Source organism: Triplophysa rosa, linkage group LG7, assembly GCF_024868665.1.
Source record: "Triplophysa rosa linkage group LG7, Trosa_1v2, whole genome shotgun sequence".
In the NCBI taxonomy this organism is placed as follows: Eukaryota; Metazoa; Chordata; class Actinopteri; order Cypriniformes; family Nemacheilidae; genus Triplophysa; species Triplophysa rosa.
The window spans coordinates 6,957,889-6,985,244 of NC_079896.1; the positions used below are offsets into that span (position 1 = coordinate 6,957,889).

At 37.2% G+C, this 27,356-nt stretch overlaps 1 protein-coding gene across 1 annotated transcript in view; it reads right to left on the reverse strand.

Moving 5' to 3' along the window:
* The window catches only part of rad18 (RAD18 E3 ubiquitin protein ligase), a 41,005-nt gene extending 13,930 nt beyond the window's left edge, over positions 1-27,075 (reverse strand). The window contains exons 1-11 of the mRNA XM_057338486.1: positions 26,915-27,075; positions 26,558-26,636; positions 26,408-26,469; positions 26,248-26,318; positions 18,337-18,662; positions 17,718-17,817; positions 16,056-16,237; positions 15,260-15,330; positions 14,385-14,445; positions 5,339-5,461; positions 3,664-3,799 (exon numbers count right to left, since the gene is read on the reverse strand). Coding sequence (XP_057194469.1) covers positions 3,664-3,799; positions 5,339-5,461; positions 14,385-14,445; positions 15,260-15,330; positions 16,056-16,237; positions 17,718-17,817; positions 18,337-18,662; positions 26,248-26,318; positions 26,408-26,469; positions 26,558-26,636; positions 26,915-26,965 — 1,262 coding nt within the window. The 5' untranslated portion in view covers positions 26,966-27,075. The remainder of the gene's footprint in view (positions 1-3,663; positions 3,800-5,338; positions 5,462-14,384; positions 14,446-15,259; positions 15,331-16,055; positions 16,238-17,717; positions 17,818-18,336; positions 18,663-26,247; positions 26,319-26,407; positions 26,470-26,557; positions 26,637-26,914) is intronic.
* Positions 27,076-27,356: the final 281 nt, after the last annotated feature.

A 27,356-nucleotide genomic window follows, 5' to 3' on the forward strand; every position in this document is an offset into this window, starting at 1 on the left:
AATGGACAATGTTCTTCAATAGTTAATTTCCCCAAAACTCAATTTCACAGTCTAGCATTATGAATAAACACTCTCATAAAGTCCTACTGAATTAAAATTGAAGGTTTTTATGTCTTAGTGTAAATATTTACCTATCTATAAACTAGTGTGCTCAAATAGACTGACAAAATTCACGTTGTTTTGCAATGTGAAAGAAAACATTTTTTGGTGGATTTTTAATGGTGTTTGTATAGTCTAACACATAATGAGGGTACGGGCCACAGTGAACAACACCCAAAAGGTAACTTTAGTGCCCACTGAGAAAACAGTGACCGTCAAGCTGAGTTCAGTAATGAAAAATGGCAACAAATCCAATACACTAATGGAAATGCTCATGCATTATGGCTTTTTGAAACCATGTAGCTGCAAAACTGTCCAAACTTTTAATGACGTATATTACATCATGTCCAAGTTTTCTTTTATTAGGAGATGATTCAAACACAACATTTGTTTTGCAACCACGATAATGGCATCCTTTACAGCCATCTAAAAACATTTTGAAAAGCTGGTTTGATGCACAATGGCATGATTATTTTTCATGTTTTGGCAAAATGCATCAACACACATATTTGGAAGTGGACAAATGCCACAGATTTCATTAAAGCTCTTGTATTGCAGGTGTGTACGTGCACTGCTTTTATGCTGTCATAAACTGTGTATTTGTACATTTTATGTATTTTTTACTACATGTGGTTCCAAAGGATCACATACATAACACTTAAATATCTGCATTTAGCAGAGCATGTTACATGTGTACATATGAAGAGTTTGGATCCAAAATGAGGCATTTTTCAAAAATCATGTTTTTTATTATGTTATCATGTTTTTATTGTGTTTTATTGTGTTATTTAGCTGTATTTTTTTAGTTATTATGGCTTAAATCAAAACAAACCAACTGCTGTTTCCCATACAATGCATTTACTTGGGCGGTCCGCCCAGGTATATTTATAGCCACCCAAGTATATTTGGCGTCACATTTTTTTTTATCCATCCATGCTAATGACATTATCTGTGATCGAATAACTAGTGGATAAACAGCGCTTACGCGTCTTCTCTCCTTCCTGACTTGTTTGGTGTGAGTGGAGCGTGGCCGCGTGCGCGTCCTCATCTTCCGTGTTCGCATGCACTCTTTCTTCCGATGAGCTCCATGTGTGTGCGCGAGCCCTCGGCCTCTCGTATTTAATTCAATTTATTTATATATGAAACCCCCAAACCACAACCAACAACCCCCCCCACTCCCCACAAACACCCAGCAACCTCCAATCAAAGTCACTGAGTGCAGCTATAACTTAAAACTGCTGTCATGTGATGCAAGTTTAGCATTAAATACCAGGTATTGTAAATTTAGCATTAATGTGACAAGTAGTCCGTCTTTGGTCTTGGTTGGGACAGTATTTAACTGTCACTTGAATTTAAAATCAAAGAAGCGTCCGTAATACAGCAACACATTGTCGAGAAAGGGCAAACAGCATATAGCCACTCTTTAATGTAGATGTACTGTATTGTGATTTTGTCTGATGATATTGCGTTTATAAATCAGAATTTTAGCAGCGGTTAAAGTGACTGCTGGTGGCATCCCGTTGTAAAATACAGCCATGTTCAGACTTGACTTCTTTTTTGAAGCTGCTAGCGTCTGTTTTACATTATAATCCTATGGAGTAAATTGTGTTTTCAAAAAAGGTCCTGAGCGCTTTTTTAAACGCCAGCGCCGGCATCTTTTTCTGCAGCTCAGAGCGTCTTTTGAGGTTGAAAAATGTTTTTGAAAAACTTTTCTGAAAAAAAAACGCCCTACGTCAAGCTCCTTCTTCACAGCTAACCAATGACAGAGACCTGTCGTTTTCGTAACATGCGAGGAATGTGATTGGTCGAGAAGGCTCAAGCTCAAAAAAATAAAATGGCGGCCGAAACGCCCATTGGTGGATAGTTTTGTATAAATGTAAGTTTAATTTTCACTTTCAACAACTTCTGATTGCATTTCTATCGAGAAATGAGTATTGTTGTTTTAAATATGTGATTAGTTATTGCAAAGACGCTCTCTGTTTATAATTCAAATAGACTTCCATTATGCTGCCTATGTTTCACTATGTTTCTAAGTCATGGTGTTCGGCTGCTATTTGTAACCAAACGCTGCTAGTGTTTTTTTGTACTAAAAGAGAGCATTGTCAACTTTTTTTGTCAAAAAAAAGTGCTAAAACTAACACGATGTGATGACGTCACAAATATGCTAATTAGTTCGTGACGTCACCAGCGCCACAAGTCTGTCAAAATCCTATGGGAAACACTGTTGACAGATATTTATTGGAATGCTCAATAAAAAACGGAGTTATCTCATTTTGGAACCAAAGTCTTCATATGTAAATGTTCACAAAAAAGCAAATCTAATGCAATGACCTGCAAAAAATACACGAAAAGACTCTATCCTAGTGAGGAAAGCAAAGCACCAAGGGCATCTCTACCATCTATACTACATATCAAAGCACTAAAAAACATGAGATAATGCATTACAACCTGTTTTTTTCTGTGACTGACAGATTCTGTTTAGCCAGAGTTAATCTCCCACACTACACAAATCACAAGATCATTACAGAGCAGAAGTCAATATTGTTTTAGAAATGTGAGGAAATTGGCTCATCGTCTATAGAGATAAACTGAGTCAATGAAATACTATGGGAGTCAGAGCATTCAGAATCTTTCCACACCCGGAAATGTGTTCTGCCATAGGATTTCAATAACACCGATATGATGGAGATCCAAAGACATTCAGCATATGGGGTGAACTACAAAGTACACCATAAAAGCAGGGAAATCAATACCCTCGGGTTAGAGTTTGATCGTTCTGGGTGGTACATTGCCAATTAAATTACAATATCCAAGAGAAATTGAAGTCTACAGATCTATTCAGTTCCTGAGGGTAAATTAAATGCATTCTTGCCATCACTTAGTTGTAAACACTGGTTCTAAGTATTAAAAAAAATAAAAGCGAAAAATCCCTCTCCTCAAGAGTCTTTCATAAATTCCTACAGAATACTGTACAGTATATTAATATGTTCTCAGAGTTATGATGAATGTTTGTCTATGTAGACCGTTTTTACTCACTAAATGATACTGAAGAATTCATTAGCAAATGCATGATGTCAATACATTTTCGAAGTAAATGCATTTACACAATATACTCGTGCAAACAGAATCAAAATTTCAACGTAAAAATGTGACGTGAACGAATGACGTGAACGAATGACCTGGTAAAAAAAGTCTGTGTACCTATTTTTGTATTACTTTTGTTTTTTTAATTTCTGATATCAGACTTCTTAGAACAGTAAAAGCATCGGAATTGCATTCCTTATTTCCAAAAATATCTTCTAAAAGAATCTTTAATGAAAATGAACTAACATCATTAAACTGCTACTTTACGTTTGTGCCTTTAGCACTTTTGTTAATCAGTATTTCAAAGCAATAAGGCACTTGAGTCTGTGCTACATTCTGATTATAGTCATGATGTAAGTGTGTTGTTGAGCACAGCATGCGGAAACATACTGTTAAAAAGCCTTGCCTACCAAAATCCTGATCAACCACTAAATTCTTTACAAATGCTAGGAGGAAAAATGGTTTGGTTTCAGATGGTACCTGTGGAGTGACACGTCTCTGATTGCGGGGCTTGGTGATCTTGATGATAGTTCCATCACATCATTCTTCACTTCACTCTTCACCTTTTGCACCGTGGAAGCATGAGGCTGGACTGTGTTTTGAACGCTATGTGCAGCTGTTACAAAAACATGGAGAAACAAACATAAATCATGTTTAAAAAATCAAACAAAACAAGCCTCATGTTATCTGACGAAAAACTCAAAAAAAGCAAATCACTTTTCAACAAATAAAACGATTTCACTACACAATAACAAACCAGCCATTGACGGGTGGCAGAAACCTTATTTTAGACTTTGGATGCATCTAGAATGCACACTACAACTGAACTGACAATTCTAAAATCAATTGCAACTAAGCTGACTGATAAAGAGAAACCAGACCAGGCAGCCAAAGCCATTTATTTCTGCAAACTGCCTATTGACTCTTAAGTCCATCTATAGAAGCATTGAGGTTCAGGCACTAACAGCAAGGGGCAAACAGTTTATCATCAGTGCATGCTATTGTCAAGGCCTTTGAGGGCTAATGCTGTGAATGGGTATATTTAATGCTGTCCAAAGCTATTGTTACAACTAGGGATGGGCATTTTGATCATATTTCATTTCGAGTACTGGACAGGTTTTAAAAAACGAATACTTGATTAATTGAGGGCGGGGCATTAGAGGGGGCGGGACGTGTCCCTCATGGTGACAAAAGGATTTTAATTACAACACTGATACGAAAATGTATATTGATAAAACTACAACAAGATTGAGTAAATGATTAAATCATCACTGTTAGATTAGAATTCACTATCAATGTTTTTGAAAATACAGTAAACATTTAAAAGAAATATCAGCATGAGGTGAAGCGTCATCTCTGCCCTGTCGCATTTCTGCGACAAGCTTATAATAATGATTTATAACTTGAGCTGTCAGTGTGGTTTTGCAGGAAATATCAGTTTGACATAATCTGACTATAGCATACAACACATACTAACATACAAAACGTACGTAAAGTAATCCACAATTTATGTTTCAAACAGAGATAGCAATAGGGAAGCACGCGATTGAAGCTTTACGGATTTTGGATTAAAATCGATGAATAAATTATGGAAATTCATAAATTCATCCCTTTAAAAGGTAATTTAATGTAATTAATTACATTTTTCACACTTAATTTTTTCTCTTTTTTGTATTTTCTTTTTCCTGCAACGCTGCTTTGAAACAATGCAACATTGTAAAAAGCGTTAAATAAATAAACATGAATTGAATTACAAAAGCACATCATATATTTTCTCAAACAAATAAATATTAAGTGCCTGTTGTTTATAAGTATTCCTCTGTACTTATCCAAATGAAAAGAGGTTCTAATGTAACACATCACTCACATTAAAAACTAATACAATAAAATGTGCTTTCATTTAAAATCAAGAGAGACTAAATGGATCTTAATAAAATAATACATCAACATGCTAAGAATAGTTTCTAGCTTAAACAGAGTGGAATATATGCCACAACCCAATAGCAATTTACTAACGTTTACTCAAATTTGCAGGTTAATTACCAACTGATGATCAGTTAAGCATAATTCATTTTCACACAGGCAGGTTGTAGGGAAAGAGAGTCTATTTGGTAAACATGCTCAAGATAATCTGAGAAGAAAATATAGATGATACCTTCTGAGACAGTCTCATCAGCTGACTTCCCGTCTTCCTGTTTGATCGGTGTCTTCTTTGACGTCTCCAGTCGACCTTTGACCTGGGCAATTAAACAGGAAAATTCACAACTGTGCTGCTTCCCTAGGAGAATAAAAAGGAGAGAATTTTAGTCACATACACACAATATTTACATTTACATTTATTCATTTGGCAGACGCTTTTATCCAAAGCGATTTACAAGTAGGAGAGCATATAAACATTTTGTCAACACGCTAAACAGTACAGTGTATGTGTATGTTGCCTCATTCAAAGTATTTTTATCCATTTTTATGCAAACTATTGCTTACAGTGCACAGATTTTACTTGCATCATCCAAACTTTTAACTAAACACCAGTCTCAAAGCCACTGACATATGATGGACCATGAACCCGAGATTAAACGTAGTGGCCAAAACCAACAGAAGCAGATGGAGGGTCCGTCCTAAGGGGCTTCATTTAAGATTGCTTCTGTCAAAGGCCCAGTTCAAATAATGGTCACTAAAGAGGTTCCAGGAGATAAGATCTAGAGATATCCAACACAGATCAGCATCAGAACAGCATGATGCTTTCAAACCACAACATCAGACCATTACATTCATCTGTGTCTGATTTTGATACACCACATGAAGGCCTGTTTCCTTTCTCAGCAAATTTGACATGACTGAATAGGCCTATAGGTTAAATCCATTATGGTTAGCAGGACCATTTTAACATAAAAGTCATATACTGTTAAGTTGACTGCAACCTTAATTATGGCAATGGAAAGTCAACTGATATGGGACGTACACATCCATCTTTGTTTTTTGGCAAAACAGATGCACACAAAATTGAATTAAGTCTTCAAAACATTCTGACATCTATTGTGAGAACTGTTGAAAGTCCATTTTGCAAAGACCATTAACATCATTTTTCAAACCACTGCAGCATAAACAGACTTTCTAGTTAGGGAACTTTAATGAAATATGACAAACTGTAAACTGTTTTTTTTTTCTTAAGCTATGCCCGCTTTGTTACCACACTTTACATTTCCATTATTTAATATGAACTGCTGGATGTATGATAAACTTGGAACACGCCGGTTTGTGAGTTCATGGACACAAAACTTTAATGAACACCTTGCAATTTTGCATCTTTGCCATGCTAAATATAATGTGAATAATACTGCATATTTAATCTTTAAAACTTGTACACACCGGGACGATAATTGCATGCGCTTATTGCCAGCGTTTTTTGATGTTCATACCAAAGCGATTTTAACTGGCGATGAGCCGAGTGAACAACTTCACTCCCTGACATAGATGGCGCTTAATAAAAAAAGAAATACCTCGGTACACAAGGTGGCGCTGTGCAACTTTATGCTTCTGACCAGTGATGCCGGTAACGCGTTACTTAGTAAAGTAGTAGTTACTCTAATCTGACCACTTTTTTCAGTTACGAGTAATCTAACGCATTACTTTTCCAAAACAGTAATCAAATTAAAGTTACTTATCCAAGTCACTGTGCGTTACTATTTTTGTCATTTTCCTTAGTAAAAATATATATTTTTTGCTTTCTTCTTGTGTCTCAGGGAGTGAAGTCACGTATGCGACAAGTCACGTTTTCAGCATGAGGACAATTCACGTGTAATCGCCCCTACCAGCGACACAAACGTAAACAACAATGGAGGGTGGAGAGAGATACGCGTTTTCTAGCTGGAAATACAGTCACTATTTTGAGTTTGTGTCAGCTAAAGATGGCAATATTAAGGTTCGTTGTACACACTGTGCTGGCGACAAAGTGCTATCTAGCTACAAAAACACTACGTCAAATTTGAAGAAATATTTGGAGTCGCAGCACTGCACAGTCAAACTTACAGAGCAAGTCCCACCAGGTGGTGCGAAGCAGAGAGCAGGAGGTCCACCACCACCCAAACAACAAAAGCTGGACTTCGGTGCAAAACCAGTAAGAGGGGGAGAGTTGAAGAAGTTGTTCGGGCAGTATGTTGTAGAGGAAATGTTGCCCTTAAACACGGTTGACTCACCCTCGTTTCGTGCCATAATAAACAAGATCCCTACTACTGTCAATGCCGAGATGTCTCACAGAACAGCTTTTTCTTCTTACATGGAGAAGGAGTATGTAGTGATGGAGAGAAATCTGAAGGCCGCGCTGAATGAGGTCGACTTTGTTTCAACTACCGCGGATATTTGGACTGCTAACAATAGGAGTTATATGGGAGTAACGCTCCACTGGATCAGTAGCTCCACATTAGAGCGCAACAAGGCTGCATTGGCATGTAGGAGAATTTGCGGTAGACACACGTATGATGTTATAAAACATTCACTCTTCATATGGACTACTCAACAAAGTTGTTGCTACAGTGACTGATAATGGATCCAACTTTGTCAAGGCGTTTAAAGTTTATCAGCCTGTCACAGAGTCCGATGATGAGACGGAGGAGGGAGAGTCCACCCCCACAGATGATGATGATGTCACTTTTTTAGATCTGTCAGAAATCCTCTCAGCTGAGGATGAAAGTGATGGCCAGCTGTCTCTTCCCCCGCACCACAGGTGTGCTTCACACACCATCAACCTCATTTCCACAAATGATGTGGAGAAATATTTAACTTCCAATGCAGAGAGCAAGGCTGTGTATAGGAGCAGCACAGCAAAATGCACAGCTCTTTGGACCAAATCAAGTAGATCTACCCTTGCATCAGAAACAGTGGAGGAAGTCAGCAAAAGAACGCTCCAGGTACCAACATGCACAAGGTGGAATTCCTTTTTTGATGCTGTAAAGAGAATTGCAGAAATCCCCATGAGTGAGCTGAATACTAGCTGGGAGTTAAGTGCTTCAAAGACAAAGAGTACCAGTTCCTGCATGAGTACTGCACCGCCATGAAGCCTCTGACTGCAGCACTGGACATTTTACAAGGCGACTTTCCTTATGGGATTTTACTACCCACACTTGAAGTTCTGATGCAGAAGACCCTGGCTGTGAAAGATGCCCTCTCCAGGATGACTGCAGGCCTTCCAGATGCCATAGTGCAGGTATGTTCCATCTTTTAAGCTAGTTACAATTTCTTGCATCACACTATTCATGAACATGGAACAGAATATTCATTATTATTGCAAAAGAAGATTAAAACAAATACAAATGTCAGTAAGTAACCAAAAACGAAATTAAATCCATAATATTGATCCCACATTAGGCATGGTTTGCAAGTAATTAAATGACATAATAAATAGTAGGCCTTGTAGGCATAAACATATCAATGATATTTTTCAGGCTATCCGGACTATGCCGGTGTGCTAGATGACAAAGATGCCCTTCTCTGTCAGTTGTCCAAAATTCAAACTCAGATGGCTGAGAGATGCAGGTAGGAGGGAGCGAGTAAAAGAGCTTCTGACAGCAGAGTGCCGCCACACAACTGCTCCTGCAGCACATGAAGTCATGGACTACCTGAGGTCAGCCAATGACCTTCAGATTCTGCATCAGTTCTCAAACATAAAGAACATTTTCTTGAAGTATAACACTCCAACCCCATCAAGTGCTCCTGTGGAGCGGCTTTTCAGTCTGGGAGATTTGGTGCTCACGCCTATAAGAAATAGACTTTCTGACAAGAGGTTTGAGAAGCTTCTGTTAATGAGGTACAACCACTGGTTTACTCGCCCCACTCCACTGTTTCACTCATAACATGCGATTACAACATAAGGTTAGGCCAAAGTAACAAAAGTATACATGATATCAGCCAACATGTGGTGTTATACACTTGTTTTGTTTTGTAAAACCACTCCTTGCGGCTCTAATGCTGTGAACAACAGGTTCAATGTTCATAAAACATGTTAAAAAGAATTTAATAGTTACATTTATAAATAATGTAGATTATAAATAGTAAGTTTTACCATTATTACAGTGTTAACAGTTAAATATGTCAGGTCAAGAAAGACTGTCTTTATTTTATATTTTAGAAAAACAAGTATTTATGTTAAGTGAAGTCAAGAAAGACTGTCTTTATTTTATTTTTTATAAAAACATGTTTTTTTTTTTAAGTTCAACTTAAAATGTCAGGAGATACATTGTTGACATTACTGTTAAAAATACACTTCTAATAAACTGAGTGTTGGCAAAACCGGTTGTCATTTTTATGTTGAGGCGGCGGGGGTGTTGTCGGCAGCTGCTGAATGTAACGGATAAAGTAACTTGTAATCTAATTTAGTTACTTTTAAAAATCGAGTAATCTGTAAAGTAACCAAGTTACTTTTTAAAGGAGTAATCAGTAATAAGTAATCAGATTACTTTTTTCAAAGAAACTGGCAACACTGCTTCTGACACTCGCTTGTCACACAAAAGAAGAATTCATCTTACAAGACCGTTTTGTGCTTGAGTGCCACCAAGCCGTGTTTTACTGTAACTTCAGCAGCTCCACGAACGTGAACAAAAACACCAGTTTCATTGGTAGGCCAGTTTTTAACGCGGCGCGTCAAACCAAAAAAAAACGAGCCTGAGGCGTTATTTTTTTTTAATGGTGCACACTCACATTGGCGTCCTTTGTTTAGTCACTAGGCATTAAACGTCGATGATTAACGCACGCGATTATCGTCTCGGTGTGGACAAGCCTTTATAGTGTGATCTGCCGTGCAGTGTTGACTAGTTCCTGTCGCCCTGTCTTTTCCATCCTGGGATTAAAAAATATCTGCCCATCTAATGTGTTAAGAATCTAGATTTCAGTACGAAATGTAATCCAAGATTTACCAGCAGTATGACCTGGATCTGTGGATCTTCTCACATAAGTCATTCTGATGCAATTCTATTCTATTCTACTGAAACAAATAAATCAGAACCTTTTTCAGGGACCCTCAACATTATACTGCACATACTAAACACGACAAGAGTTGTTACAACGTTGATACACGTTTGGCTTCTATCAATAGCGACTTACAAATAAATAGTATTTAGCGGGATGTATAATGTTTTGTATGCTTTGCAGTATTGTTACAGCTTTATAACATAGAGCTTTATACAATATATGTTTTGTACCTTAGCCAGGGAAATTCTTGAATTATGCACATTTATTTCAGTTGCAAGATTGAGCGCTTCACTCGTCTGATCTTTCGGTCCTTCGCCTCTTACCCGTGAATTATGTCCTTGGGGGTTGGGGGCACTGATAGATAAGTGAATGGTTGAAGGAGGGGAGACGAAAATGAGTGACTGAATGCGCCGCTTGCGCAATATAACATTTCTGTGCATTAAATTTATAATACGCAAAAAATTATATATTGATCAGTTTGGCAGTCTCACCGGTGCAACTATTAAGAAAAAGTTGTCGCACTGGCAGGAAAAATAGTTGCAAAATGTGACCATTTAGTCGCAGTCTAGAGCCCTGAAAGTTAAATATCCATTACAAAATTCACGTCAATTTTTACCACTCAAGGCTTTTTAAAGAGTCTCCGGAGTAGGACGATGAAAATTTGATGAGGTAGTTGTAGATATTAGGATCCTGCAGTTTCTTTATTGATACCCATTAAAAGCATCCCGTGGGCCTTATAGGGATCTGTTATGTTTAATCTATTAAAGGGGTCATATGACAAATGACACGGCTAAAACGAATATTATCGATTGTTTTAGATGTAATGCAATGTGTATACACGATTTAAGGTTCAAAAACACATTTTACATACTGTGCATATTTGTATCTCCTCTTTGCCCCGCCTCTCTAAAACGCGCAGATTTTTTACAAAGCTCATCGCTCTGAAAAGCGAGGTGTGCTATGATTGGCCAGTTAACCAGTGCGTGGAAGATGGTATGTAATGGAAATGTAATGACTCTAAACATATTTGGAACATCAGGTTCCAAAGCAATTGTACTGACAGGTACGCCCGTCTTACTTGCGTAAATATTTGGACGGTCTTAGTCAAATCATACCACGAACTGACGTAGATTTGTGGGGGTGTGGTTACACGAGGCATTTCAGGCAGGTCTGGGTGAGCATTTGCTTTTAGATAGAATGCATCTTTTGTTCCGACACTTTAGTTTTTGCAATTATACAGTACGTGTCTAATACATGCATGGGCAACTTACTATACATGTTTTTTTGTGTCTTTGGTGTGTTATATTCATGCCATATGGCCCCTTTAAGTTTTGCTATGCACAGGTTTGTCTTTTGAATTAAAGTGCGCCGTGAACTCTGTTGTCTTGAAACTCATGCTATTCGTGTTTGTCTAATCATAGTGTATGTCTATAACAGACAAACCCAACAGGGATTGCATTGCAGTGGAATGAATCACAGAATGACACATACATAAACAATACTACAGTACAGTCTACAAACTCTTAATCTGCAAAATCACTCAACAGAATAAACCTTTGTATCCAATGCAGCTGTGTCAAAATTCTGATGGGTAAAAAGAAATGAGTAATACTGTTATACCTCTTCATTTTCTAGAAAGAAATTCAATTTCAAATAGCTTTGTAGGTTCCTATAGTCGTTTAAATGCAACATAAACATACGTTACTGTGCATGCACGCTTTTGTGGACCAAACTTAACTTCCGGTACACATCCGCAGAGAATAGAGTCCCTATAGATTATTTCTGATAACAAGCAAAAGAAATAACAAGCAAATGACATTAGCTAGCAAGTTAAAAGTAATTCTAGCCAGTATTATTTTGGGTTACGAATAGAACAACTGTTACTTGGCTAAACTTAAATGCAGTTTCATGGCCCATTCAACAAATTGTTTATATAATAAAATTAATATACAATAAAACTCAACAAATTGTTTATTTAATACAATTATCATACAATAAAATATGAATATAAATTAATAAACATGTAAATAAATTAAAATATAAAGTTATATTATTAGCCACTAGCCAGACCAGAAGTCAATTTCAGGCCAGGCGCGTAAAACCGTCTTTAAGCATACTACACATATACAGTGAGTTCCCGAATTATCAAATGTGGTTTTGTGTGCACAACCTTTCAAGCCTGTTATGGGCGACTTTTTCCTAATATTAAAAAGTAAAATAAATAAATACGCAAAAAATAAATAAATATGCATACACTATATTTGCATTTCCAAAAAGAAAATTTCAACGTGTGCAAGAAAGAAAAAAGTACAATGCCGCCTTTAAGACAGAACTGTAAGCTATAAAAATAACAATTTGAGCTGACGGGTATGTTTCAAACCTAGACGCAGCTTAAAAAATGTTTTACACTCAAGATGATTTTCGGGTTTCTCATTTAAGAACCTGCTGCAGAACTCCATTCCAAGATATTTGGGTGTGCGTGTCATTTCTCCCCCTTTGTGTCATTTCCCCATTCATGCCCACCTCTGTGAGGTTAGTGACTCATCAAGCCCTTTTGATGATTAATCCAGAGTTTATTTCTACACTGTGCTATTTATAGAGCCACTCCGCGCCGTACATCAATATTTAAACACCCCTCTCTCTGACATCATAGCCTGACTGCCCTAACCGCACACCGGCTTTCATCTTTTCCTGTTTGATCGATTCAACATGATAAATATCAGCCACTTTCTCTTGCTCAACATCATGCCAATCCACCGTCCATGGCTTTGTTTCTTAGGTTGGCCCGCTGTTACACAGTCGTTAGGAAAGTTGATGTTCATTGCGGTGGAGACGCAAGAAGAACCACCGTCTCAAACCAGTTCGCGAGCAGAAATGCTGAGTTAACAAAGGGTAGAAACAAAGAACCGTGTTTAGGCTTTCTGAAGACATATATGAGGATAAACATCCATAAACCGAAAAAATTTGGGACGGCAACAATCAAGGACCAACCCTACTAGATGAGAGACTCCAGAAATTTCCAGAGTTCATGTTAAAGCAAAACAAATGCACACAACAGACGGGCATACAAACAAGACAGCCTCGTTCATTTGTAACATCACGGTGGTATCCTTGAACAGGGATCATCAACGGGGCACTGCGGCACGCCAGGGTCCCTCAGAACCGCAGGTGATCTGGCAGTTAAGTTTGATCTTGAACTATGCACTGAGGGGTTTTTGGAACTAAAAAGGGTTGAAGACCCCAGTCCTTGAAGATGGCATAAAAGCAAATCATCTTTGCAGTATATTATAACAAACAGCGGATGGCATATCTGTAAGGCACAAAGACCTTGGACTGATGTTGTGGTGTAAGCATTCTGAAGAGGGTCACCAAGCTGGACTGGAACATTTAATGAGGTAAGATCGATCTCGGGAACCTGTTGCTCTTGCTTTATTGATCACCATCCTCCCCCCAAAACCCTTTGAGGGATCTTCCATGCTTACACTCTCTATCACATACACACACACACTTATCTCATAAGCTCTTTACTGAACTTGGGGCTGGACGTTTGCTAGAAAACAGCTTACTTGAGATGTACCGAGCGTTGCTGAAGTGAGATAACACATACCAAAATCGTCAAGAGACCGGAACTGAAAGGAGCAGATTCATTCAAGCCTCTGCATAATCTATGCTCTAAAAAGTTTTGAAGAGTCAAAGGCCTAAACGCACACCAAGCAAGACAATCTGATTGATGGGAGAAATGGAATGTGCAAGAGCATAGTCAGGACACATTTCACAATTACATTTTTCCAAAATGAACACCATACACACTAATTCGGTTACTAAATTTGAATCAAGGTGCCAAACTAGGACTGTAATGTGAATTTAAATTTGAGGAAGTCAAATGAAAATGGACTACAATTAAAAGAAGTCCAGTGACTATTTATTTGCAAATGAATTATTTAAGAGTTACCTGTTAGAATATAACCATATGGCATATCTGTAGCTTCCTCCAACACTTAATTTGCAGAAACATTCACAGAATACTACGTATGTTCGGTCGACTTTGAGGTTCAATGTGAAGTGAATTTAATTCGGTACATGTATCAAGCGGACATTTTTATTTTGAGGGTAAGCAGAAAAGTGACTTTGACCCTGTTGACTGTCAGTGAAGGAACGTGAAGTGCGTCCTCTAATCTGACAGAGGCAACAGAGGCTTATTCCATTTTCAATGTCAATATTTAGAAGCGATAACTTACGGTATACAGAGTGTAACTCCTCAATTTCTTCGGCTGTTTGATTTTTCGTTGTGACTATTGCCTGTCAAACACAAAACGTGGTGAAAAAAAAGTTAAATGAAAAAGGCACATGAACACTTTAACACAATTGATTTAAACTAAATGCACAAAAACGGGAAAAAAATTGTTTCTAGGGATTTAATGATTCACTCAGCTCACCGGCTCACAGTGAATCATTACATGCCTAAATGTTTCATAGTTTATTATATAAGGGATAATGTACAGGCAGCCAGTTGTTATCGCAGAAATTAGCCCGACAGTGTGATTAGGACCCGACGACAGTGTGATCAGGCAGAGCGGAGGGTCTTGTTTCACACTGTAGGGGCTTATTTCGCGATAACAGCCTGCTGCTTGTACATTATCCCGCTTATTACACAGCTACTTGCCACATGAGGAAAAAAACTGCACATGAAATGTGAATTTTAAATATTTTAGTAGCTCATTTTTACCAGACCTTCCGTGAGAAAAAGCTGTTTACTTTCATTTTTAAGGTAAGAAACTACGTTCAAATGTCACGAACAGGCAATTTCATTTAATCATTTGTAAATATAATGTCATATATGTTATTAAAAGACATTTATATTTAATTTGTCAAAAAACCTGTCAAAATGATTTGATGCATCCGGGTTACAGTGTGTTATTAGTTTTGAGAGGTTGTTATCTGGGAATACCAAACCTGCAAATGTCTCGACTGGCCAATCAGAATCAAGCATTCCAACGAGCCATGTAATAATTAACAGATAACATACATAAAGGCTTTATAAAACAAATATTACAGTGTAATGACCATACATAATACAGATTATAAATAATAAAATTGATAGTACTGTACGTACAGGTTTCCTCTTGCTGTCCAGTTGATTCCGTAATCGCTCGTTGCTTTCAATTTCTTTAGCAATATCTTCAGCTGTTAGCAGGAGAAAAAGCTAAAATTTTAACCATAAACTACTACAAGCAAGGTTTAAAGGTCTACGTAAAAAAAGCAAAAAAATATGAACATGAATCATTGACAAGTTAACGTGTTGATTTTTCTATTTCCTGTGCTGTTTGTTGCGCTGACGATACAAACTTGCAAAGAAAGATGTGTTCAATTATTTTTAAGAATTGAATAATTTTCACAAGTGGTCTTTATAACTCTACTGTACTGTATAGGACAAAAAGCACACATAGTGTGGGAAAAATAAAAACATATACACTTGAGCTGTCCAGCTTAAAAACAGAAACCATGGTAACATCAGAAGCACAAAAACAGAAGAAAAACAGAGGGTGTTCTGTGAAAGCTTTGACGGCTCATTGAAAACACCTGCATTAAGTTCTGAAAGGGTCAGTGAGAAAGGAAACAGTAACTCAAAGAAAACTAGTGGGTTGGGGTGATGGAGAAGGTGATACTGTATTTTTACATCCAGCCCTGTCATCTTTCTGGCAGGGTCGTCCGTAGGGCGACTAATTCTAAGGACATAAACTGTACCTGACACCCTTTCACCAACAATACAATCTGTTTTTCATCTATTAACTCATCATAAGAAAACCTAACATTAGAGGTGATTTTACTACCACGCTTGAGCGTTTGCAAATACATCATCCTCCGATTTGCTTATTTACTCACACATTCACTGATCTCTAAATTCATACCTGATTTGGGGTTGAGCGAGTCACATTGGGCATTATAGATTTGGGAGAAGTCATGGTGCCGTCGAACGAGCTGGTCCCTGTTTCCCTGTGTAGACAGGTGGCACTCCTTCAGCATCTTCTTCAGCTTAGGAACACTGATCAGAGTGTACAAAAGCTTGGGCATCGCTTTTCGTCTTCCGCCACTGAAACACAACATATATACAAAGTGCACATGGTCACTTACAGGAAAAAATGTCATGTTAAAAGGAAAAGGACAAACAAGAGTTTGTACCCATCATATACAGTACAATGAAATATGTAAAAACCAAATGGCCCAATATCTGCATTGCAGAATTAAGTCGACATGCAAAAACTTGGCCGGATAGCAAATCACGGTTCAAATCGTTGTAAAATTTGAGTAATCAAAACGCAATCCAGCCTTTCCATTAATTTAATATATGACCGATTAATCTAGTCAATGAACGTGTATAAAAACAATTAATTGGTCATTCCCAGTTCCCAGTTGGAACACTATCAAATGACATGGAGTGTTTTGTGGACTGCACATTTTCAGGTCATATCACAGATTTTCAATTAGATTCAATTGGATGCGAATTGGCCATTCCGGAACACTAATTTCCCCGTTAAACTTATATGTGGAAGCAGGTTCCCCTCAGGGATTTGCATGTATTTGGCTCAATCCATTTAAATGTGATGCCAAAAAGCTTTCCAGCTCATGCTGCTGAAAAAAAGACACCTGAAGTTGATACTTGATGGCAGGGGTTATGTTATCTGCTGCTGGGCTTTATTTAGTGATGTGCTTTCAGGCACTGCTGGTGAAACATCAGGACCAAAAAATCAGTTTTGATAACAATTACTATTGTAAAAAAATCTTTATTTTTATATATTACTACAATGTGGAAAGCAATGATAGGAGAAATTAAGTAGATGTTCAAACACATGACAAATTGTGTATATTATTCTGACTTTAAACACAGCCGAATAAAAAAAACTATTAGAATGGAACTGCTTTTATCGCAAACACACATTTTCTACACTGCTTTTGTTTTTAATATACAACTCAACATGACAAATGAATTAAACAGCATTAATTTTTTTTTCGTTTCCAATTATACTGGATACAGCAGTAGTTCACCTTCAGGCAGTAGTTCAATGTGTCAAACAGGACTGCGACATCATTTTGTTGAGGGATATGCTTGTCACAGACAGTATGTGAATTAGCCTTTAAGATGACTGTGGACACAAGACTCCACGTTTTTCAAGAAATGTACTTTTTTCACTTTCACAACCCATCAGGTATCCAGCTGTGGGGAACTTTAATAAATGAATGAACAAGATTTTATTGTAAGCCCTCTATTGCAAAAACAAATTTGACTATGCTGTCACACAAAACAAAAACATTGGCAGGTTGGTTTTAATGCAATAGTTCACCCCCCCCATTATTCAGACTCAGACTCAAAAATGTCAGCCCCTCACTTAAGCTGTAATCTTTATTTAATAAGGATTTAAAACTGCATCTTTCAACTACAAGTACTCCTCAAGTCCTTTTGAGAAGCCCCAATTATTCATCAACAAACAAATTAATAAGATGTCCATTTAGCAAGCATCCAGCACAGATGCATGCAATAGAAAAAAGCACTCCTAGGGAGTCATTCTCCATACCTTCTTAATCCTTCCTTCTTATCATCTCGATTCAAGCACATGTCTAGATGTTTGTTAATGTGTTGCCGGGACACACCCACTCCACAGACAGGACATTCCACTGAAACACACACAGAAACACAAAATATTCAAAATTATTTAGGTCTACTGACAAGTAAAGAGTTTTCATAATTTAATGAAATAGCCAAAAAATAAAAAAAACAACATGGCTTCTTAATCGCTTGAGTTTATCTCAATTTATAGTCACTTTGGATAAAAGTGTCTGCTATAACAAGAGCAACACCATCAGAACAATAATGTAAATTATGTAAATATATTTATTTACTATACAACATTATGCTGAGCCAACATTTGGCAATAACATGCCTACTGAGACAAAACTGAAAACCATGTTAAAGCAGGTCTGAAAACGGTCAAATTAACCTTAATTGAGAACTTGCATTTCGCATTCCAATAAAAAATTAATGCATCTCTTTTCGCAAACAAATTGCCCTAGAGCTATGCAAACAATAGAGAATGATTTATAATAATAAACATTGAACATATACATTTCTAATTATTTGTCTGATATCCATTATTTTGAAACATTTTAAAAACATGAGTAATTATGAGATGTCACCTTTAACCACGGTCTTAATGTATTGTGATGTGGAAGGCAAATCAGGTACATCCATCTTTTCCTCGTTCATCTTTGTAATTGTTTCCTCCACATTTTTCTGCTTACATCTGACTGGTTGCTGAACACACACCTCCAACGGTTCTTCTTTGAGTGAGAAGTGACATTCAAGACTCGTTTGGACCTTTGACAGAGGAGTCGTGGGGGTCTTTTTCTGGAAGAATTGACTGAGGGTGCCGGCTTCCTTTTTGAGACCTCTTTGGCGTGCCGCTTTGCCTTCATCAGGGGATATGGGGGGTGTTTCGAAATTGGTCTGACACAGCTGTTGCCTGGAGAGATGAAGATATAAAAATAGTTTGAAGGACATTAAATATCTTGCCTGTAGTGATGGATCATGGTGGTCAATTGAAAACAGACTTTGTTGATTTAGAAGTTCAGATTTAGAAGTTCAAGAACCCATCAAACAGTCAATTTTGAAAATCAAGTTATTTTAAGCACTCTTCTATATCAAAAACGCCTTTAAACGCTCTTGTAGCCAGAGTATAAACCGGGCCAAGGACAAGAAAAAAAGCTTGTCTGAGTCACAATCTTAAGGTGACAATTTACCAATAAAAGTGTTTTTGACAGCAACCACTTCATGTAAAATGTAGGCGTTCAAATATCTCAGCTTTCCTACTGAGACCAAGTGAGAGAGAAAATAGAGAAAAATACAGAAGGACAGAAAAAGAGAGAGCGAGCAAGGGCACTTGTCAGTTTTGCAATCTTGGAAATGTGGAAAGTCAACAATCACAGCAAGCAGTTGTGAAGCCATTACAGAGCCATAAAGTGGAGTCAATGAGGTGTGCCGTCTCTACTTTCCATAGTGAAACCTTATTTTATTTGTTTCTGTCTAAATGCTAAAGTAAGTTTACGCATGTGCACACACAACAAGAACATACTTTTGAAAAAAGATCAGGAAGGCAAGTGATCCCATCTGGTTTAAAGCAGCAGTGACCAGGTGGCTAATTTATATCTACATTAAACAACATCCACAGATGTATGTGATGTTATAAATAGGACAAAGCTAAAAATAAAGAAATAAGATTGCATCTACACCCTTTATCTCGAAAGAAAAGACATCTCCGTACAAAAACACACAATATATCCCCATTATTAAAATGTCAACACAGATTATCAATAAAATATTTTATCTGAGTTCTGATTATTCATGTAAGCCTGTTCATTGGTTTTAGTGTACAGTACATGAGCTCTTAACTTCATAAACATAAAATCAGGGCTGTACAGTGCGACATACATGTCAAACATGCTACAAAAAATACCGGTATTACGAATAAATGTAATAGTGCAGCACACGTGCGATACAGTTTGGCAGGTGCATTAGATAGAGCCGCTTGTTTGTGTGACGTGTGTTTGTCATTGTACTTGTTCGTGTGTGAGGTTAACTAATAGCGCACCACTATTTATTTTCGTTTTTGCAATTAAAACTTGTTTTCCGGCTGCATCGAGTACATTGATCTAGAGCCCTATGATCTGCGCGATGTGGGAAAACATGGAAGGAATCACGAAAGCAGAATTTTACTATTCTACAGATTCTCTGTAATACTGTCGATAGTGTCCATGCGCTGTGTTCTATGCACATTTAGAAAGAAAATAACACGCTTATAATAACAAATCAACCTATTCTCTCACGCAGACTCACGCAATGATATGAGTCTGCTTATATGCAATTGCCAGAGTGCACATCTGAGGTGGCGACACGTATTTTGGTCCATATGTTAATTATCAAATACATCATTTTATTATATTATCAATCACACAGATCATTTTACACAAAATCATTTTAACAATGCTACTAGGCATTTTTTTAATTTAGAAACCTTTATATTCAGGTGAGGAAGATGGCGGTTTGCGTGGCTTTTTCGCGCTGTCATGCCAATTTGCCACTGCAGAGGCATATTTCAGTATTAATGTTAACGAGTAATCGATTAATTGATCGTTAATGTAAATGAAAATCGATTATGGGAATTTGTCTAAATTGACATCCCTAATTTGCCAATGCATTTTGTAAATGCCAGTTTACACATTTGTGACTATTTTTCTGCAACTTCAAATTCAGAAAGATTTGTTCACGAGTCCAAATCTCAACATTCAACTTCAGTTTACATGCTCTCAAGTTTTGCTACTTATTTATCTTCATAGAATGAGCTGCACACTTTAACATGTTACAAGCGTGGATTTGTCTGTATCTTACTATATGAGGACATGAGGACATCAACTTCATCCACAGAATTGTTCTAAGTTTTTTTATGAGCATTTCACTCTTTGAGTGAAGCTACTGTCAACCACACTGAAACTCAAGCTTCTGCACGACAACCCGCCAAAATAAAAGTCAGCTTAATCTGAACAAGATGATAAAATAATTAACTTTTTAACACAATGGTATACTTTAACATTTACTATAGTAGGGTTCAAATTAGGGGTGGGCAATCTGACGATCTTAAGTCGCGATCGATCTTGATCACGATTTAAACTGAATATTTACTATAGTAAGGTTCAAAAACACTATATTATCTAGGAATTTTACTGCAATTTACTACAGGCCTAGTAAATACTATAGTATACTACAGTATTTTTATGTGGACAAACATATTACTATTGTATAGTAAAAATGGACAACACAGAACAATAAAAAATGGGTAAACTAAAAATTATATGGCCCTAATTGATCATTTGTATATAACATTAATGTCCTTTGTCGTTAACCAGTCTATTTATGTGATGACCTGCATGTGTTTTTTAAAGATGATAACAGACGTTTTATACTTGTGTTACCTGTACAAATGTTTGGCCTGTGCTACAAAACTTTAAACCTCTGTAGCACCGTTGCTATGTGCAAAAAAAGTTAACGTACAGCCCTGTAAAATCATCTAAAAATTAGATCAAATAATCAACGCTATTGTTCATAATAGCATGGGACACTTGGCAATGTAAAATCAACGCCTTATAATATTATTGAATTTTTTTTTGCCTGTTTTTATATATATTTTTTACTGTTTTTGTACCAAAATGTTTTCTGGTAAAGATGCTATGCAACAATGCAAATTGTAAAAAAGAAACATCGTGGCTACTATCTGCTGTCTCAGCTGATGACATCTTTTTGTACTGTGGCGGCCACCGTAGTGCTTCGAAAGGGAGGGGGAGCAGAGGACTGAGAGATTGGTTGCAATTCTCAAACTCACCACGAGTGGCCGCTAAAAATCCCACATTCGTATTAAACAAAACAATTCCACCAAAAAACTGGGAAAAATCAAAGAAAACCTTTTTATCTTAAAAGTTAAGTGAGAAAGTGGAACATTGCTATGAACAATTAAATACATTTACAGTTAGTCATTTAGCAGACGCTTTTATTCAAAGCGACTTACAAATGGGGTTAACAATGGAAGCAATTGGAACAACATAAGGACAACAAAAAAAGCATAAGTGCAATAAAACTGGTCTCACAAAGCCTACCACAGTATACAGAGCTAAGGTTTTTTTTATATAGAAAGAGTAGAAAAGAGATAGAAGTTAGAATACATAATAAAATAATGCATTTCGGAGAAAAACAGTCCCATTTTTGGTCACGCTTTTAAAACCACAGGCACATACCTAGACGGCTCTGTAAAAATCCTCCTGGTCCCCCTCACCTCCCAGAGAAAAGGCATATACTTTCAATCAACAAAGCGCTGATGTGAAGCACGTAAGGCAAACGATACACACCAAGAAAACATATTACTGCGGTGAATCAAATACACTACATAACTATCACCACATCCCAGCTGAGTGAGCAGGCAGAAGGTTTTTTAAGAAAAGCAATCACTGGGGTGTATAGATTTAGAACCAAGTATTCAATTCAAGAATAAAATCCAATAAAAGAAAAATAAATCAAGAAAGATTTATGTTCTGCAGTGTGAAATGTCACACTGCTGGGACCAGCTGCATATAAAAAATACTCTACCAAACCACACATCAGGTTGTGAAAATCATGTGACCAACATTTTAATGAAGTAAACAATGGACATAAAAAGCAGACTCTCATAACTAATATAAAGTTTAGCAATATCTGAAACTCGCATCTCTCCTGAGGCTCACTGGAGCTTAGAGGGGTCAATATTGAGACCTGAGAACAGTAGCAGTGTTTCCGCTAGGATTTTGTGAAACTGTGGTGCTTGATGATGTCACACAGTAATTAACATATTCATGATGTCATCACCTAGATTTAATTCTGCATTCAAGACACCTCGGAAGTGGGATATTTCCCACCACAAACCCGAAAGTAACATCTGAATTTACTAACATTAAAAGTATTTAGTAGCATTAATGTTACTAATGATTTAGTAGCATTAAAAAATTACAAGTATCTTTTAACATTAAAAGAGCACCATTCCATTAATTATTTCCGGGTTGAAGGGGGAATTGTCGAATTTCCGAGAGTGCGTTAAGGCAGCAAAAGTTGCAACTTTTAGATTTTACTCTCTGAACATTACATACAGCTTATTGCCAAATAAAGCCGTTGTCATTTAAATATTTTCTGTTTCTGTTGTCAGTTCAGTTTTATAACAAAGACACATTGTCTGATAAAATCAGTAGTTTTATTAGGCTCCAAGATCCACAGTCAGACCATTGTTATATATATATATATATATATATATACTGTATATATATAAAATAAATAAATAAAGTTGAGTTAATGTATGGAGCATACATTAACTCAACTTTATTTATTTATTTTATATATATAGCGCTTTTACAATTTCATTGTTACAAAGCAGCTGCACATGAGACACATTGACTACAAGCAAAACAATCAATTTTTCTTTTTTTACAAACACATATATAGAATAAAGTATTATGTTTACATGGAAAAAGTCATAAGATACTCTACAAACGATACAGTAGACAAAGAAACACACACAAAACTAATAATGCAATATCGCTCGAGTAAGAGTGTATATAGTACTTATATCAGCATGTCTGTGATTAGGCCAGAGGCACGAGGCCGCAGGACGAGTGCCGGAGGCAATCACAGCCGCTGATAACATATGACGTAGTATTTATGTGCTCGATACACTCCCCCCCAGCGTTCGCATAGGTTTCGGAAAGATTTTTTAGAACATGAAATTCCCTTATATAACAACTTTTCTTATTCCCTTATTGGACAATTGTCCCGCAAAAGCACGCCCACGCATCAACTCGCGAGATGAAAGAGCATGCCCACGCTTCAACCAGGGAGAGCAGGAGAAGGAGCATGCGCACACATCAACCAGCTGGAGCAAGAGAGAGAGCATTGTGTTTGCGAAGTTCAGTTGTGTTTGTTTGTTCACTGCATTTTGCTGAGGAATCTTATATAAACGATGGATATAACGTTGGATTTGGAGATCGTTTGAAACTGATAGACGGAATGGTCCCAGCGCTAAAAGATGCCGGTCATGAACCGCACGAGGTAAGTGAAACTGAGTCATACTGTATGTCTGTGTTTTGTTGGCAATCGGTGCGTATGTGCGTAAATCACACAACACAAACTTATAGTGAATCAACAGTTATGCAGAGATAATGCAATGACGTATTGTGTGCTCGTGCTGTAGTCTCAAACATCAACGCTTAACTTTCATTCGCACACTTCATGTCTTTAGGTTGCTCTGCCAATTCTATCCTATTTTCTTCTATTTACCACCTTCAAGATTCATCCCAATGCCTCTATTCCAGAATCATCTTTTCACTGATCAAACTGATTTTGAAGTTTACTGTTCATTGAGCTGTCAGCCGAGGACATGGGAGGGCTCCGTTTCTCACTGCTTCAATCCCTGTCATGGGTAAATCCAGTTTGCTTTCATCTAAAGATAGCAGTGGACACATGGAAAAGCCTCTCTCAGCCTCTGCCACAGATATAAATCCCAATATTGTAACTATAAGTGCCCATGTATTTCTCTTAGGAAATGCCAAATTTGGTAGACTGGTGGTACATTAGGGCAAGTGAGGCAGGAATTCCAATAAAGATGATTTTCTGCAATGCCTAAGGCCATTATTAATAATACGTTGATGGCCACAATACACCTGTATTACCGCTGACCACTTATGAACAGACAGGGGTTAAAGCAAAAAAAATCCTGAGCCTGAACTTTCTTTTTGCAGGGTTACGAGAGTAGACACATACGCAGGGTTATTTGTCAAACAAAAAAGAACATTATTTAAACATTATTTCCCTTGAAACTAACTAGTAACATGCCGTTTTTGAGCTTCTCAGACAGACGTTTCTTAAACTTTGATGGAATGTGTATGGATCACAGAATGACTCGAAAGAAGTGGGGGCATAATTATAACCCACAAAAGCATAGTTTTATGCAATTATGGTATATAAAAACATATCTTAACATACCAAATTCATCATAATAAAAATCCTACTTTTTTAAAAAGAAAACAAATAAGACTCATATTTTTTGGGTTATCGACGGTGGCATTTTGAGAGCAAAATAAATTGACCAGATAAATGATGAATTTTGTACTCTACTAAACTATTTTGTGCTCTAGTAGTAATTTTATCATTAGTTTCATAGGTATTAATGGTGATGATATGGCACAAGTCACATCCACGACACATAGTAATGAGATCACAGTTGGTCAAAGCAGGTTAGCATAAATGAGCCTTCAAAAAAGCAAAAGTGATCACTTTTTTGAGCTTTTTTTTTTTATAATGATTAGTGGAGGCAGATTTATTTTCCATTTTTAAACTCCTACTGGCAAATTTTGCACCACAAACTGTGAAACGAAAACAATATAAATTCCTATTAAAGCTACAAAGGTTACGGAGTCAGCAGTGAGTGCTTCTCTTTTCATTTGTTTGAGTCATATCAACCACATAGAATAGCAGGAATATTAGGCTGCCGTCACTAATGTATTGACATCCGTTTTCTTTCTCAACTTTTTACGCTCACTTCAGACAAAAACGACCATGTTTATGACTTAACTCTGTGAGATAGGTGCAATAAGCTGTGAAAAAGTTTGAAAACGATTTAGACACTTTAGAAATCGATCCTTGATATCTCAATCGCAGTTAGCGCGCGTGCATGAGCGCTTGTGTGATGCGCAGAAGTTGAAGCGGAGGTCTGATTAGATGATTTGCCGAAACAAAACAAAGTTATCGATCTTTATGTTACAATCTCCAATTTGTGCATGTCATATTTGTCATAATGGACTTAAAAGCTGCCCCCCGCTTAGGCTTTATAAACTTACTCTCGATCCTGCCGTCTGTTCGCCTGCTAACGTACTCTCCAACGTTACGTCTCCACTCCACTCCTGTTTGTAAGATCACAAGTCATGACCCACCAGGTCACTTGGCTACTGCAGTGCATTAGACAAAATGTTTATTCCAAAAAGTAACAATGACATTTATTGTGCTTTCACAAATGTGACACCAACGCATTTACAGCACGGATGAACCAGGGGTTTTATACTGCCAATGTTCATTGTTTTAACTGTAATGCACCACAACAGCCAAGTGACTTTCGTGACCCGCTACCCACTTGAGGGGCGCAATCCACAGTTTGAGAACCCAAACCTCTGATCTAAAAGGTCCATGCATCGCACTTCATGGCCACTCTGCAGAGGTAAGGGATGTTTTTACACTTATCCTTACAGAAAACCCCAGGTGGTGCACAGCATGTTGTATTTCTAGCTCTACTTTTTACATTTTCTATTTAAAATATTGCAATGTATCGCAAATGTGTATCTCGTATCGAACTACATAGCAATATATTGTATCGTGACCCATCTATCGTGATATGTATCGTATCGGGAGGCACGTGCCAATACACAGCCCTACTAACAACCCTTATTCCTTTAAATTCAACATGATATGAAAACATTTAAAACCATTACCTTGCAGCTTGGAAGCTCTGAACTAGGTCGTCTAATAATCTGTTGTTCCTTAGGGCTTGCGCTGTCGTTGGCTGGAAAAAAGTTGACACAAATAAGACTAAAGTAAACCATTTTAAAACGCTGATAATCATTAGTTGACAGGAATATTTGAATGACTCACCACGTTACAAACAGGACACAGCAGCTTATAAGAAAGAAATTTTCGTATGCAGAGAGAACAAACTGTTGTAAAAAAATAAGAAGTTTTGTCTTTAGCAGGACACACATCAGTGAATGGGTTATGAAGTGCGTGTGACGGAGGCATACTTACAGTTGTGTGAACACGAAGTCATCATACTGATGTTGAGAAACTCAAAACAGATTGGACACCGAAGCAAAGTGTCCATATTCTAAGACAAATACAAATAACAGGCAGAGGTGAAACAAATGTCCGGGACTGGTGGTTTTAATAATGGTGGAACATCTTTGGTAAAGTGAGCGCCATAAAACATAGCTGACATCTGTAACTTATAACCAAAAACTACTGTAGTAACATTAAATATGTATTAATAGTCCCAATAATATGCAACATAATTTAAACATGATATATGAACGTAAACTGGCAGTTATGAATAAGCGGCTAATAAATATCATGTTTCTAAATGAATTCAACATCTGTGTTACGTACTTTAAGACATGACAGTTTCGGCGGCAAATCCACTTCGCTTAGTTGAGCCATTCTGTCCAAATTACTGTAACGTTATTAGTGTATATAAGATATAAAAACGAAACAATGGCCTTCTTCTGGAGATCAACAATAAACTCCCGCGCATCGCCAAACTACTTACAATGACGTCACTTCCCGTCGAGTTCACGTAATGTCAATTTAAAAGCACGATGCTACCCATAGGATCTCGACCAATTTACAGTGTGGTTTCAGTCCAAGCAAAAGGAAAGTAAACGTTAATTTATTTCACAAAAAATAGACGTTAATGTAGTACTGGTGGCCAGTAGCACATTTTTGTCAGAAACTGCAAGTAAAATCACACACACAAATGTGGCTGATTATTCCAGTTTGACTTATATATGAAATATGATGATGGAAAATGAACACACATGTTACTGCCCCT